This window comes from Sciurus vulgaris (genome assembly GCF_902686455.1).
Source record: "Sciurus vulgaris genome assembly, chromosome: 16".
Lineage (NCBI taxonomy): Eukaryota > Metazoa > Chordata > Mammalia > Rodentia > Sciuridae > Sciurus > Sciurus vulgaris.
Window position 1 is genome coordinate 9,075,410 of NC_136477.1, and position 17,439 is coordinate 9,092,848.

At 38.0% G+C, this 17,439-nt stretch overlaps 1 protein-coding gene across 1 annotated transcript; it reads left to right on the forward strand.

Annotated features, from left to right (window-relative positions):
- The first annotated feature begins 5,736 nt into the window (after positions 1-5,736).
- Positions 5,737-8,500, forward strand: LOC306646162 (olfactory receptor 7E178-like). Its single transcript, XM_079114615.1, has one exon. It carries the CDS (start codon positions 6,078-6,080, stop codon positions 6,918-6,920), a length of 843 nt encoding a protein of 280 aa, XP_078970741.1. The 5' UTR covers positions 5,737-6,077; the 3' UTR covers positions 6,921-8,500.
- Positions 8,501-17,439: the final 8,939 nt, after the last annotated feature.

Consider the following 17,439-nt stretch of genomic DNA (forward strand, 5'->3'; position numbering starts at 1 on the left):
TAATGTTCCTGGTCTACTAACATAGTTCTACTCACATAGTTGAGTTGAGTATCTCCAAAGTAGTGTGTATAGAAGGATATGAAATAACCCAGAAAACCACAATGTGGGGAGAATGGATTTGTCACAACTCAGAAACATCATTGAATGTGTTGGAACTCCAGTGTGAATAGCACAGCTGTGAACACTTCAGTTCAAAATATACACAGAATGTTTGATGCCCATTTATTTTCTTTTCCCTTTCCTCTTTCTGTTTCAAAATGTATCTGAGACATATAGAACCACACAATCCAACATATCTGCATATTCCCTCACTCAAGTCTCTCAGAGGATCCAGAGCTGCATCCCCTCCTCTTTGGACTGTTCATGTCCATGTTCCAGGTCAAGGTGCTTGGGAACCTGCTCATCATCCTGACTGCCAGCTCTGACTCCCACCTCCACACCCCCGTGTACTTCTCCTTCTAATCTGTTCTTGATTGACATCTGCATCATCTCTTCCATGGTTACAAAGATAATTTACACACCCCAATCCACAATATGGTCATTACCTGAGTAGGTTGTATGACCCAGACATCTCTTGTTATCATTTTTGACTTATGGACAATATGCTTTAACTGGGATAGCAATTGACTGTGTCATGTCCATCTGTCACCCTTGTATAAACCAATCATCATGAGTCCTCACCTTTTTGGGTTCATTGTGGTCTTCTTAGTTTGGCCTTTTGGAATCCCAGCCCCATAATGTGATTGCTTTATAATTTACTTATTTCAAGAATGTGGAAATTCCCTATTTATTCTGTCACCCTTATCAGCTCCTTAGTGTTTCCTCTTCTGATACCTCATCTAATAGCATTTTAAAGTATTTGTTGTGCAATATCAGGTTTTTTCCCCTCCTCTCATGTCTTTCAATATAAAATCATTTCCTGCATTCTGAGGATGCTCTCATTTGGTGGTTCTCACCTGCCAGTTATTTGCTCACTTTATGGACAAATTATTGGTACGTACCAAGCATTGGTATGGTTCAGCTGCATCACAATCTCCAAGGGAGAGGAGTCCTCATCCTTTATGGCATGCTATTCTTTATGCTGACTCCCTTCAGTGTGAGGAACAGGAAAACCAAAGTGCCAGGAGGAGCCACAGAACAGCCCACTCTGATGACCTGAGACACCTGGTTTAACCATAGGGTAGGAAAGACAGCAAAACTGGAGAGCTTGCCTCCCTGGTCACGTTATTTTCTGAGTACGCTATAACAGTTTTCATTTATTGTCTTGTTTTACAGTAGAGTAGTTGTAGCTAATTTGGGAGCAGATGAATGGAAAACGTTTTGGAGGGAGTAACCAGGAATTGAACCCAGGGCTGCTTAAACCACATCCCCAAGCCACATCCCCAGTCCCTTTATTATTTTATTTTGAGACAGGGCCTCACTGTGTTGCTGAGGCTGGTTTTAACTGGTGATCTTCCTGCCTTAGCCTTCTGAGCTGCTGGGATTACAGGTGTCCAGTGAATGGGGAAAATTTTCCAATAGGTAGAATGTTTCTGTCTGAGAAGATGGGAAATTTCTGGAGAAGGTTGGTGATGGATGCACCCCAGAGAGGGTACCAATGCCACTGTGCTGTTTGCTTGAGGATGGTGAAAATGGTAAATTGTTTGGGAATTTTAATTTTACCATAATAAAACTGGGAATAAAAACCTAACACATCTTTTTTAAAAGGTTGAACTTCCTTGTGTGAAAGAAGAGCCCCAAAAGTTTTGTGGACATATTCCCTTTTATCTTCTCCACGAGTATGAGGAATGCTTAGAGTTAGTGACAAACTGCACCAATCTGGCTAACAGTCAGCCCTGTGCATTGAGCCTCCAGGGTTATATATTCATCAGTAATGAGTCTGTACCTGCAGCCCTTCAGCTCAATGGCTCCAAGTCCAGTTGGCTCCATGCCTGTGCCTCCTCCCGTGGGTGGCAGCACCACAGAACTCCTACCTGAAACTGCACTGGCATCGATCCTGAGGAAGGAGCTGGAGCCATCTTTGGGCATCAGGCAGGAGATGAACTTTAAATCTTCACAGTTTGGCCAAGATCCATCAGAGATGCAGTAAGTGCTGAAGGAGATGAAGGATGGAGGAAGGTCGTCCAAAGTACTGTTTCCTCAGTAGAGCAAATGTTCATTTTGGGTAGCCAGACAGGAGAAAAAGGATGTGCAAAATTTTAGTTGTGAAGACTGTGAAGTTTATGTTCTCAGTTGTGGTCAAGTGTCCTAGAAATCTCATTCGAAGTTGTGCTTTACCTCAAACTGGTTTCTATTTCCCATAAACATTGCATCATTCACAACAGCAGAAAGTAGGTCCCACTAACCTTTTCCCTTAGTTCTCCAGGAGGTTTATGAAAGTTTATGATGAGGAGGATGAGGACAGTATCCACAATAGCATGGAACAGTATTTACAGATTCCTGAATGTCAAGCTCTGGGCTAGGCATTCTATGTAGATTATGGTCTTCTTAAGGTTAGAAGTGCTACATCATGTTTATTTTACAGAAAAGAGAACAGCAATTTTTACTCTTTTCTTTTTTTTTTTTTCTTTTTGTACCTGTGATTGAACTCAGGGGCACTCAACCACTGAGCCACATCCCCAGCCCTATTTTGCATTTTTTTTAGAGACAGGGTCTCACTGAGTTGCTTAGTGCCTTGCCTTTCCTGAGGCTGGCTTTGAACTTGTGATCCTCCTGTTTCAGCCTCCTAAACAGCTGAGATTACAGGTGTGCACTGCTGGACTCAACTGAGAGCAGTATTTTTATGAAACTCTTGCTAGGCTTTTAGCTCGTAAACTCTGAATTCATGTTGAATTGTGCTGTCTGGTTATAGTACAGGAACGCTGGGAATGAGGACCTTCACGGTTGTGCCCTTGACTAGTCAACCAGTCATTTAACTTGCCTGTTATTTCAGCATGAGACCTGCCCCTTAGGATTCACTTACATTTGGGGTATCAGGTAAATCACAGAACAGATTGGCAGGTGTCACCGAAACACTGACTTTTGTTTCCCCAGATCCTATAGCTCATTTGGCACAAAGGGTTCATCAAAAATAAAAATAGCTGTTAAATATCAGAGACCTTTTGCGGATCCACAGTAGTTGGCCATATTGCATGTGGCTCGGCATTCTTGTGTTTTCCTTCCTGTACTTTCATCTCTTTTAGGAATGTGCCACAGAACTAGGGATAAATAACAAGACTGTGTATATGCCAGGATCATCTGGGCCCTATAATTTCATTTAGGTGCATTGACATTTATTTGGAAAATTATATTGTGTGCTTGAGTGAATATGTAACAACAAACCCCATCAATATGTACAACTGTAATGCACCAGTTTAAAAAATGGCCATTACATAGATTTTCATGGTATTAAAAAATATATACATAAAGATTAGTGGTCAGGTGAGCCTTAGGTTTTGTGTTGAGACCCATTTGGGACTTTTGCATTACTCCAAAGGTCCAATAGCCTTTGACAATTGTATTCATCCTCAAATTTAGTGTTTAATTGTTGAATTATTCACTTTTTGAATAAAACTTACAATGATCAAATACGTATTAGTTTCAAACTTAGATATGTGGTGTGCATGTTTTGGAGATGGGTGTTATTCTCCATATTTCCGTTCAGCAGTCTGAGAAGATGCTTAACGAGACGTGGAGAAACTTAACCTCGTTGTTCATATCATAGCAGGTCAATGATGAGGGACTGAGTGTTGTTTCCCTGACTCACATCCCATGGCAATTTCCCTTGCATTAGAGTCGATTGGAATGTTGTCACCCATGCGAAATAAAATATAGCTTTGATTTATCTTGGAAGAAGTGCTTCTAAATGGAAATCAGGGATTTAAAAAAGTAGACTCAGTTATTATCAGTTCATTTTCAATGATGGTACTGAGAACATTCAATGGAGAAAAGACAGGGTTTTTAATTTTTTTTTCCACTTAATTCTTCTGGAAAATTGAATACATGTTTAGGAGAAATGAACTTAATTCAAAACACATGTACAAATTCAATTGACATGGATCAAAATTTTTGAAAAAGATACAATAATAAATTTTAAAGAGCAAAAGACAAGAATATTTTTGTGGACTACACTAAGATTTTATTCATAGTTGTATAATAAGAGGTTCATTTTGACATGATTACACAAGCATGGGATAGAGCTTCTTCCAATACTTCCGCTTTCTCTCTCTTCTTCCCTTCCCTCTGTCCCCCCTCAACTCTATGGGTTTTCCTTCCAATTACTTCTAGTTTTTTTTTTTTTTAATTTTGTGCATTATGGATATACATAAAGGTGAATTTCACAGTGGTTCAGTTGGAATTCAATTATCCTCCACTCACATAATGTCTTTGGGGAATAAATGTGTAAGAGAGTGAAATCATGCAGAAATACCCAGAACTCAAAACTCATAGAAAATAATTCATAATTCATAAAAATATCATTAAATATTTATATTTTCAAATTGCCAATCACTTTTATTGACAACAATGTCATATCAATAAACATTTTTATAATCCCCAGGGAGTATTCAAAGTCAGTGGTTCTAAACCCTTCTTTAAAAGCCAGGGTATCTGAAGGTTTATACGACTTAACATGCAGATAAATTGGTAAAATTGGTTTAAGTCTGAAGTCAGAGTATCTGAATATGTTCAAATATCCCCAGGTAAATATATTGGAAAATGGTGCTGGACTCCATTACTCTTTGCAATTCAGTATTAATAGAAAATTTGTTAAATATCTGCATAAAATATGTACTTTCAGCATGTTACAAATAAAGAAATTGCCAAGTCATTTACATCATTTCCTCTGCTTTCCTGGTTTGCATTATTATCAAACTTTATCACAATTAGTATGAACAAAATAATGACCCCCAATTGCCTTCAGGTAGCTGGAATAAGAGAATAGGAATTCAGGATCAGGAAGGATCCCTGTGAAAATCTACTAAGTAGGGATAAGAACGTCAGGAATGAAACTTGGGCCATGGATACATCTCTGGCCCTGAAGTCCTCCACTGTGAATGAGATGGTTCGTGATTCAAAAATGAAGGATCACTCCCAGGTTACCACAGAATAGAGGGTCAAGAAAAAAATGTAAAAAGCCAAGAGTGGTCATAACAACAGATATACTACTGAGTTTATAAGAAGGTGACAAAAATAAAATAAAATTAAAAATTAAATTAAAAATTAAAATTAAGAAGAAATAAAAGATAATACTTGAAAAGAATTTCATTATGTTTTTGATCATTGACTGGTGCATGCTACATTAATGCTATATTACGCATTTGGTCAGCAACATCATAAGATTATGTACATTTAACCAAACACCTTTTATAAAAATTGAAGTTCACTACCATCAGAGTTAGGAATTATATACTAAATACTTCTTAAAAGACAATCAAATTCTGAGTGAGCACTTGCATAAAGGAAGGAAATTAGAAACCTAACAATGAAGAAAATTTTCTGGGAGATAACTGGCATGAAACTATGTTTTCTGATTATGAACTGTCAGATCCAATAGTATTACTATAAGGCAGTCCTAAATCTTGCAGAGTTTGTAATGTATATTCCAAGTACAGAGATGCTGTACCTTGAATTCAGATAAAAATAAGTTAAATTTCAATGCTTAAATTCCTTTATGATGATTTTTTTCCCCTGTAAGCAGGAAGACTTACTTCTTCTCTATTATTTTCTCAAAAGAATAGGTCATATTGTAATGTGATCCTGAAGTTGTTAATCTCTAATGTTCTTGGTCTTTAAACAGTGTTCAACTGAGCCTCTTCCAAGTAGGTGTGCAAACAAGAAAGTGAATAACACTAATTGAGATAGTTCAAAGATTGGGATTGTCACAAATGAGAAACATTGCCAAAGGTATTCAAATATATATAGAGTACTGGTTGGATTAATTTACTTCTTCTTGCCCACAATATTTATTACTTTTATTTTGCGAAAGGTGTCCAAGCAATATAGAAATACAAAATTTAACATGCATATCAGAATTCCATCTCCTGGGACTCTCAAATGATCCAGACCTGCAGCCCATCCTCTTTGGACTGTTCCTATCTATGTACCTGGTCACAGTGCTTGGGAACCTGCTCATCATCCTGGCTGTCAACTGTGACCCCCACCTCCACACCCCCATGTACTTCTTCCTCTCCAACCTGTCATTGGCTGACATCTGCTTCATCTCCACCACTGTCCCGAACATGATTGTGAACATCCTAACTCACAGCAGAGACATCTCCTATGTGGGCTGCTTGACACAGATGTCTTTCTTTATCATTTTTGGATGTATGGATGACCTACTTCTGACTGTGATGGCCTATGACCGGTATGTGGCCATCTGTCACCCACTGCGTTATGCAGTTATTATGAACCCTCACCTCTGTGTCTTCTTTGTTTTTGTGTCACTTTTACTTAGCCTTCTGGACTCCCAGTTGCACAATCTGATCATTATACAGTTTGCCTACTTCAAGAATGTGGACATTTATAATTTCTGCTGTGAACCTGCTCAAATCCTTAATCTTGACTGTTCTGATTCCTTCATCAAAAACATAGTCACATATTTTGTTTCTGCCATGTTTGGTTTTTTTCCCATCTCAGTAATTCTCTTCTCTTACTACAAGATTGTTTCTTCCATTCTGCAAATTCCATCCCCAGGAGGGAAGTACAAAGCCTTCTCCACCTGTGGGTCTCACCTCTCAGTTGTTTGCTTATTTTATGGAACAAGTGTTGGAGTGTACCTTGGGTCAGCTGTTTCACATTCTCCCAGAAAGGATGTGGCTTCCTCATTGATGTACACAATTGTCACCCCCATGCTGAATCCCTTCATCTACAGCCTGAGGAACAGGGACATTAAAAATTCCCTAAGGATGTTGCACAGTGGAAAAGTCTATGTCAGGACCTGAGGCACTCAGTTGGATGCAGGTGGGAGAAGCCATAGTAGTAAACACCTGCTCCTCTGAATGCTGCCTCATGGGCACAGTACTTTTGCAGTTTGTTGGCTTTGGTTGTGGGGTTGGAGTTATAGGGTGTGCTTTAACTGTGTGCAGAGTTTCATTTTGGGGAGATGAAAAAAATTTGCATGTGGATCATGTTGATTGATGGTTGCCCAACAAAGGGAGCGTAATTGAAGTTATTGATATAGCATGTACAAATGACTCAAATGCTAATTTGAACCACCATAAATAATGGAAATAAAAAGCAATTGGTCTTTAAAAGCAAGGGAGAAGAAATGAATGAATAGTACATATAAGCTTCCTTCTGAATACAGGAAGGGACGACAATCATTGTAGACACTCATGTTCACCTCTTCTTCCCTCATTCCTATTAGGATGCTCGTAAAGATCTGGATACCACGGAACACTTTGGGTAACCATGAACTCTGCAAATTCTTCCTTCAGGGTAGATCATAGTAAATAATCAGCCTGTGCCTCTGTCCCTTCAGATTGGTGCTTCCAGGGCAGTGACTCCACAGCTGCCTACCCTCTCATGATTGCCTGTATAAGATAAATTCCTGTGATCTGGCATGGGTTTCACTTTTGTGAACAGGGCATATGGCTTCCTTGGGTCCCCAACAGGGTGGCAAGCTGGTTCTGAATTTCCTTGCCCATAACCCAGCAGAGATGTGGAGTAAGGCAGTGATTCTGAGGAAAAGAACCCATGGAGGAGGGACTATCAGACACACTGTTCCCTAATCACAAAGACAAATTGGACACTTTGGGTAGCTGTAAGGGAGGATATCAACATATGACATTTCAGCTAAGAGGACAGTTAAGTTTGGGTACTTGGCTGTGCTTGGGTATCCTAAAAGACTCAGTTCCAGTTTTGCTTTCCTTTGATTCTCAACCTACTTGCCATAGACATTTCATCCATGATCCTACAATGGGAGTCCCTTTAGAATGCTCCCTCACCAGTCCTGGAGTTGATGAAGGTGACCCGAAGGACAGCACCATCATGACATTGGGAACCATTTCTCAGGGCTTCCCAACTGCCAGCCAATGAGCTATGTGTTGCTGGTAGTGTGTTTATTTCTTCTGCACAGTCTTCCCTTACATCAAATACTGCCACATTTTTATTATTTTACTGAAATGAAAGGAATACCATATTTTTATGTAACTTTTTCTCGGATCTTAGGCAGAAAATGTGTTGTCACATTTGAATTGAGCTCTCTTATTACAGGTACAGAGCATTTTTTCAGGAGAATCATAGCACAGTGTGCCCTTGATGATGCAACCAGATGTAGTGACTTCCTTGTCACTTCAGGAAAATCCTTTTGTTCACAGTGCTTTGGAGTTTTGGTAGATCACAGGGGAGCAGCTGAAGGCATGAGCTGCATCTCTTATAGGAAGGACATCCAGGGACCACAGGGAAAGATCACAGAGCATGCACTGGATGGTTCAGCACAAACCACTCTCTTGCCCATGCTCAGATGTGTCCTGCAGCAGACCACAACCTCCTCCATTCTTATATCTGCCTGTTCAATCTCAAGGTGTGACTTCTTTCCAGGTCTTTGATTTCATTGCCAGGTCAATGATTTCATTCATGAAACTAGAAGATATTTTAAGACCACCAGACACCTGTTTACAACTTCCTGATGCTTGGGAAACTATGCAAATGTTTAGTGAATCAGAGCCAGAGATTGCTAACTTTTTTCTAATTTTAATTAATTGTACACAAATGGTGTCCAACAATTGTTTCTCTGGTTTTACACCAAGTAGAGTTGCACCATTTGCATAATCATACATGTACACAGGGTAATAATTTTTATCTCATTCTGTTATTTTCCCTTCCCTCACCCCTCATTTTCCTCTATGCAATCCATCCTTCCTCCATTCTTGCCTCCCTCCCACCCCCTTTATGTATCATCATCCCTTACCAGAGAAATCATTCAGTCTTTGTTTTTTTGGGATTCACTTATCTCACTTAGCATGATATTCTTCAACTCCATCCATTTACCTGAAAATGCCATAATATTATTCTTCTTTATGACTGAATAACATTCCATTGTGTGTGTATACCACAGTTTCTGTATCCATTCATCTATTAAATAGATATACGAAAAAATGTTCAACATTTCGAGTAATAAGAGAAATGCAAATCAAAACTACCCTAAGATTTCATCTCATCCCAATTAGAATGTCTCCTTAATCAACAATACAAGCAACAGTAGGGGTTCGCTAGTATGTGGGGGAAAAGGTACACTCATTCATGCTGGTAGGGTGGCAAATTGGTGTAGCCACTCTGAAAAGCAGTATGGAGTTTCCTTAGAAAACTTGGAATGGAACACCATTTGACCCAGCTATCCCACTCCTCGGTCTATACCCAAAGGACTTAAAATCATCATACTACAGAGATACAGCCACATCAATGTTCATAGCTGCTCAATTCACAATAGCCAGATTGTGGAACCAACCTAGACAATGTGATTTTTAATACTCTTGGTTTCACCTATTGTTTCTGTACAATAAGGCAGGTTGTCAGAATCTGTGAGACTCATCATTGTGAACTGAATTGATTTTTCTTTGATACAATAATACTGAGTGAGTAAGCATAAAATAGATAATGGATTGTCCATTTATTATTTCTATGTGGTAAATGTATAAAATATGAGTTAGTCTTACCTATAGCTATGATAATATTAATCTTCATATCTTTTAATTAAATATTCTGGAACATGAATTCAGTGTTTTCCTAATTCTGCCATGTAACACTTTATTTTTGTACATAAGGAGTATCTGTCACATATTTGGAAAGAAAAGACTAATTCTCTTTCTCTTCTGATGCCCCAGAGACTATGATTTGTTTGGCACAAAAAAAGACATTAAAAATAAAATAACCCTTCCTTTATTCACAAGTCTTGGCCATAATCATGTGGCTTCAGCACACTGTGGCTTCAGCAACCTTGGGGCTTTCCTATCTGCTCTTGCATTCCTCTTAGGAAGGTCCTGTAGGAATAGAGACAAAATAAAATAGCTTTTGCTTGCATCTATGTCAAAGACACCTGGGCTATATAATCCCATTCAAGAGCATCCACAACACTTAATCACCCAAAGATCATAGCAGAGATTTTTTTTAATGATAGGAAAAAAAGAATAAAAGGTACAAATGGAAGGGGCCAGGTGGATCTTATGTCTTGGGGTAAAATCTATTCTAAGACTATCCCTTTCCAATGTTCCAGTGCCCATTAGCAACTGGACTCATTAATAAACTTACTATTTCCTCAACGGATGAATTCTTTTTTTTAAACCAACATTTGCTTATGTGCCACACAAGTCGTGGAGATACGTGCTGTCTTCCATATCCATTAAACAGTTTGAGCATGGAGAAGGAAGACGGACACACCTTCCGCATGCTGTAGCAGGTCTGTGACTCGAGGAGGAAATGTTGGTTTCCTGAGTCACATCCCACAGCACTGTCCATTTTCCTGCAGTACAATGGAAATAAGATTTCCAATACAGAATCACTTGATTACTAATGTTAGAAAACTTATTACTTGATGGACATCAGGGACATTTTTGCTGGTACATATTAAGACAATATAGGTGATGAACGATATCAGGATAACAAGCATAGATGGCTATTAGTAAAACTGAATATTCAACAATTCTTGAAGTTGAACAACTACCCCCCCAAACTCATATTGTTTAGAAATTCTCACTTGTGTGATATTAAGAAAGACACAAAATTTTTGAAAGCGTTTTCCTAATAATAAACTAACAAACTAAATGATGTCCTGCTCCTGTTAATGCTGAGTATAAGTAAGAGGATTTGAAGTTGATGCTTGTACTCCACAGGGAATCGTAGAACCATGTGGTGAATATAAACCAGCACATTCCAGGGTCAGCTGGTCATGTGGTGTTGGATATAACCTAGATGAGCACTAGGTACCCTATAGGGAAGTTTTTAAAGAAACTCTTCATAGGCATATAAATAATTACCTACATGGAAACATGGGCAGGAAAATCTACTAACCAATTAATAGTTTTCTTTGGGTAATGAGTGTCAAGAGAATGGAATCATGTAGCGATATCAACAATTCAGATTTCACAGATGACAATTCAAATAAATACAAAATATTTGGCCCAAAGAAGATACAAAATTCCACACCTTAGCACAGATATTGTGTATTATTGATGGTACAAATAGTTAATATTAAGGAACTGTGTTCTAAATGACAACAGTATTTCAAAGCAATAATTCCCAGCTCTGGTGGAAGAAAAGATTATCAAGAAATTCACATGAAGATATTCTGATTAAATTGTTTGTTTTTTATCTGAGACCGTGGTATCTGGATATTGCAAAACACCCATAGGTAAATATATTAATTAATGAGACCAAAAATGACTAATCTACATAACAGACTCAAAATAAAAACCTTTCTACTGACAAATCTATTTTGTAGATAACTATTACTTCATTTTAGAGATGAGTAAACTGTTTGGCTATGTTTACATTATTTCCTGTCAGTTTTATGCAATTTTTTCCCAATTAAATATTTATGTGAGGTAATAGAATAACCAGTTTCCTTCAAGTAAAACTGCTAACAAAAAAATTGCAAACCATGTGAAAAGAAATTACTTAGACATAAGAAGTTTGAGAATAAAACCTTGGTTTTGGAATTTTCTCTGTATCTAAAGTTTTGAATGGTATATAAGAGAGTCCATGATACACAGGAAGCCATGAAGCATTATTAGCAGAACAATATAAAATGCATAATTTAAAAATGAAGTAAAGAGGTATTTCTATGCCACATACTTTACTTACATTGCATGATGTTGGTACAAACAAACCAGTATAAAATAAAAAATTTCAAGTGCTCAATATTTCATCATTTTTCAATGAAAAGTGCAGTATGCATTAATTCCACATTTGTGCCCAATGATGTCATATAGGCATTTGAATTCAACTAAACCATATTTGCCATAACTTGAAGTTCATCAGAGTAAAGGTCAGCAATTATAGAGTAAATGATTTTTAAAGGACCGTAGAGTGAGACAGACGTTATTACCTCATGTACATATATGACTGTATGACCAATATGATCCTGCAATACGTAAAATCAGAAAAATTAGAAATTACATTCCATTTATGTGTGATCTATCAAAATGTGTAAATGCATTCTACTGCTTTGTAATTAGAACAACTAATTAGAACAAATTAAAAGTTTTTAAAAAACATGTAAAAGTTGAGTGAGCATATATATCTACCAAGAAGGAAGTTAGAACGCCTACTATTGTTGAAACCTCTGCATGGTAATTGGAACATCACATTTTTTAATAACAAATTGTCAACTTTAGTGTTCAGATAACACATTTGCCTCTTGTAGAGGGTTTGATAAGTATTCTAAGTCAAGAGAATGTGTACCATTTTCTCAGAAAAAATGTTATATTTGCTTCTTTTTTTAAAAAAAATATACATATTTTTAGTTGTTGATGGACCTTTATTTTTATTTCTTTATTTTAATATGTGATCCTGACAATCAAACATAGTACCTTACACATGAGGCAAGCACTCTACTACTGTGCTACCACCCCAACCCCTATATTTGCTTCTTAATTTCCTTCTTTGTAAATTTATCTTTTAATGTTTTACAGACTGCATTTTGATTCATTGTACACAAATGGGATACATCATTTCATTTCTATGGTTGTACACAATGTAGATTCACACCATTCATGTAATCATACATGTACATAGGGTGATGATGTCCCTCTCATTCCACCATTTTTATACCTCCCTTCTCTCATTTCCTTGTGCATAATCTAAAGTTACCCCATTCTTCTCTCCCTCCCCACCCCCCTACTCCCATTATATATCATCCACTTATCAGGCAAAACATTCGGCCTTTAGATTTTTGGGATTGGCTTATTTCACTTAACATGATATTCTCCATTTCCATCCACTTATTTGCAAATGCCATAATATTATTCTTCTTTATGGCTGAATAATATGCCTCAGCTTATACCCAAAGGACTTAAAATCAGCATACTACAGTAACACAGCCACATCAATGTTTATAGCACCTCAGTTCACAATAGCTAGATGTGGAACGAACCTAGATGCCCTTAATATCCTTTTATAAGAGTGATTTTTTTTCTTCAATGGAGAAACCAATACACATTATACTTTATACACATTATACATATGTATGTATACATATGTATAAGTAATATATATAATACACATGTGTGTAAATATCACAGTGAACAAAAAATATTGTATGATTAATATGCACTAATAAATATAATTAAAAGCTATTCTGTATTTCACTGTAATGACAGACTTGCTATCTCTAATATTCCTGTTCTTCTACCATTGCTCAGTTGAGTATAGAATGGGTATGTGTAGAAGGAAGAGAATGACAGAGAAACCAATAATGGAAGAGTTTTAATAAGGTTGGCTTTGTTGTGACTGAGAATTATTGCAGAAGGTACATGAATTCTTGTGAATACATAAGTTTAAAATACACACAGAGAGCTAGCTGCCAACTTATTTCTTTTTTCTATTTTTTAAAAAGGTATCCAAGAAATAAAAACCATAATATTTAATATATGCATCAGAATCCCTTCTCATGTGTTTCTCAGGCAATCCTGACACACACTCCTTGTTCTTGTCCTTGTGACTGGTCACAATACTTGGAACCTGCTCATCAACCTCAACATCACCTTAGACTCCCACCTTCACGCCCTATGTATTTCTTCCTCTCCAACCTGTCCTTGACTGACATCCATTTCATCTCTAACATGTTCCCAGATGATAATTTTGATCCTGCAAATTCACAGTACAGTCATTTTCTACCTGGGCTGCCTGATACAAATGCAGATTTTTTTAAATATCGATTTCAGAGGTGTGGCTTCTATGCTCTGATTGTGATGGACCAAGAGTGATTTGTGCTCTCCTCTCACCCCCCTGCATTATCCAGTCATCATGAGCTCTCACATCTGTGGATTCTTAATTTTTTGGCTATCCTTTAGTACTCTCAGATGTGCAATTTTATTGACTTATAGTGCATCTGTTTCAAGGACGTGAAAATTTCTAATTTCTTCTGAAGTCCTGAATCTCAACTGGCCCGACATCTTCTGCAATGACACAGTTATATTTTTTGTTTACACCACATTTGTTATTTTTTTGGCTTCCATTTCAGGGATCATTTTGCCTTCATTCTAATAATCCCACTATTGGGTTGGATGTATAATGGGTCACACATCTCGGATGTTTATTTTATGTAATGGACTTTGTAGTGACCTTGGTTAAGCTATAGCCTGTTTTCAGAAGTACTATGGTGACCTCATTGGTGTGCACAGTGATCACCCCTATGCTGAATCCCTTCATCTGCAGCCTGACAAACAGAGACCCACTGAACTGTAAGAGAGTCCTGTGACACATTTGAGATATCAGTTGAAATATGCAGCAAATATGAAGATCTAGACCAGCAAATCCTGCCTCCATGGTCATGTTATTTTTGTAGTTTGATTTCTCAACAGGTTTCATAAGAGCATGGTGGTCTCCAGAGTTGTGGGACAGGGGATTGAAGAGTTTTAAAAATAAAAACACATTTTCAGTAGGGGAATAAGAAAAAACTTTAGAGATAAACGATAGTGATGATTTCATAATACTGTGAAAGTAAATAATGTCACTGAAATGTATGCTCATGGCTGAAATGTGCTTTTTAAAAAAAATGATTTTAGTAGTTAGATAGTTATATGTGATATTTTGGTCTGATTTGATGTAATTGTAGATGCATGCAATATAATTTGCTTCTTTTCAGTCCCCAGTACTTCCTTTTCCCATTCCCTCTTCTTTCCCTGCTCTAGTGGTCTTCCTTCTGTCTACTTCCTGTTTTTTAATTGGTGCTTTATAAATGCACATAAAGATAAATTCACTGTGGTATAGTCATATATGTGCATAGCATAAGGTGGTCAATTTCACTCAGCATTTCCTCCCTTTTCCCTTCCCTCCTTTTTCCCCTCTGTCTCCTTCCTCTACTGCACTCACCTCACTACTGTTTTCATGAAACTCCCCCCTCCCTTCCCCCCCCTCATTTTTGTCTAGCTTCTGAATATGAGAAAAAATATTTGTCCCTTAACTTTCTGGCTCTGGCTTATTTCACTTAGCAAGATGTTCCATCTCATTACCAGCAAATGCCATGATTTTATTCTTCTCTATGGCTAAGTAAAACTTTTTCCTCTGAAGCATTATTTCTATTCAAAAGGGATTTAAAACATGAAAAAAGAGGAAAGTTCACACAAGTGTCCTACGGTGTAGAGGAACTTCAATAAATTTGGGGAAATTCATTTTCTCTTCATCATCTTTCACCATCAGTGTTGGGAAGTCCTTAGAGATTGGCATAATGTGGACCAATTTGAGTAATTATGAGTTCTGTGCATTGAGCCTCCAAGGTCATTTAGCAGGCAAAAGTCAGTTTGTAACTTCAGTCCTTCAGTGGATGACTCATTACAGTGGGCTCCACGCCTGTGTGTCCTTCTCCATGGTTGTCTGCATGAGGATACTCTTATCTGAAAGTGCATTCATTTCAGTCTTGAGGACCAAGCTTGAGCTTTCTTTGGGTACAAGACATGGGAGGGTCTTCGCATCTGTTCTTCTCAGTCACATCCCAGCAGAGAAGCAGTGTAACCCAGTAAGTACAGAGGGAGAAGATGAATGCAGGAAGGACTCTTGGAAGTACTATTTCCTCAGCATAAGGACAAAGATGACATTGGGGTAGCCACGTGGGAGTGTATCTATATGCCATTGCCCTGACCAGGACTGTGATTTTTATGTTCCTGGGTGGGGTTGGAGTTCCAAATATCCTACTCAAACTTTGCTTTCTACTCACACTTGCTCTACCTCCCCTAGATTCCTCTCTCAAAATGGGTTCCACAAAACTGATTCCTAAGCACCCCAAAAAGATTTTTAATGTAATGATAAGCATGAACAGGAGGATGGCAGTAACCATAACATCCTGAGTCATTACTGTGGATTTCCTCCGGGTCGGGCACAGAACTGTGTGTTTTGTGCAGCTTGTTTCACCCCATGTACATTATCCTCCTGTATTTATAAGGGACAACATGATTATTTTTTTACAGAAACCCGAAGAGAAAACCTTTACTGTATTTAGGCAGTAGAGAATGAGGCCATGTTTTCATTGAGGGCATCATACCAGGTGCATTCCGGCAGGTTGTCCTCCTGGCCACTCAAGCAGTCATTCCATTCCCTGTCACTCCAAGAAGAGAACCTTGCACACTGTGCTCTTCTCCTTAGGTCATTTCTGGTAGATGACAAAGCAGAGCAGTGGGTGGCACAAGCTGCACCCAGTATAGGAAGGATAGCAACAGATCACAGACAGAGGAGGTGCTTGATGATTCAGCACAGAGGTCCCTCAACCCTCCACTCCAGGGTATTCCTGCAGCAGTCTGACACCTCCTCCATGCTTGTATTTGGCTCACTGGACCTCAGAAGGAGACATGAAGTCAGGTCCTTACTCTGCTCCTACTCAGGAGACTAGAAAGAGTTTCAAATGCTCCTCAGATGCACCTGGGGTAAGACCATTGAACCTCTGCAACTTACTGTTCACTGGAACATGATCAACATAGCTGTGCAGAGTTTGAAAATTTAATTATGAATCTCCTTGACTTTACTTAGTACTTCCGTGATGTAGGGCTAGTTGTTAGTACCTCTGAGAGGAATCATTGTCATATGAATTGATTTCTAGTTGAGACAGCTATCCTTATTAAGGATTAAACAGAAAGTGCTGTCTGTGAGTTTAGCATGTTAAGAAGGGCAGAATGAAGGTTATACATTACTAATAATGAGAAGGTTAAGCTTCATGCCATTCAGCCTAAGTATCGTATGACTTGAAGTTACTGCTTTTCTATTTGTGGATGGGTGGGACATTTTTTGTCTCTATAAATTTATATGCCATGCATTTGAAAAGAATGACTAACTCTCTTTCATTTTGATTCTGCAGAGCCTTTGCTTTACCTGACACAGAGGAGGCATCCAAAAAAAAAAATTATTAAACATTGACTCGACCCTTCTTTGGTTCACAGAAATTGAATGAGCGTGGCATCAACGCACTTGGTGCTTTGCTGCCTGCACCTTTGTCTGTTTCAGGAATGTCTGATCAAAAAAGAGACAAGACACAGCAGCACTTTGTTTGAGCCCATGTCATGGCCACAGGGGTCTTAAATTTAAATTCAGTATCATCTCTAATTTTCCATTTTTTAAAAGATCATAGTAGATATTTTTTGAGTATAAAGGAAGGAAAGGAGGAAGAAACAAAGCACAGGTTTCCCTTATTGTTTGGCCTGAGATATTTCAACTTCACATCATTCGTAACTCCAGTGCCCTTTGATAAATATGTTCACCAATAGTCAATATTTACATAATGATGGAATTTTTATTGCTTAAATAAAACCCCAAATG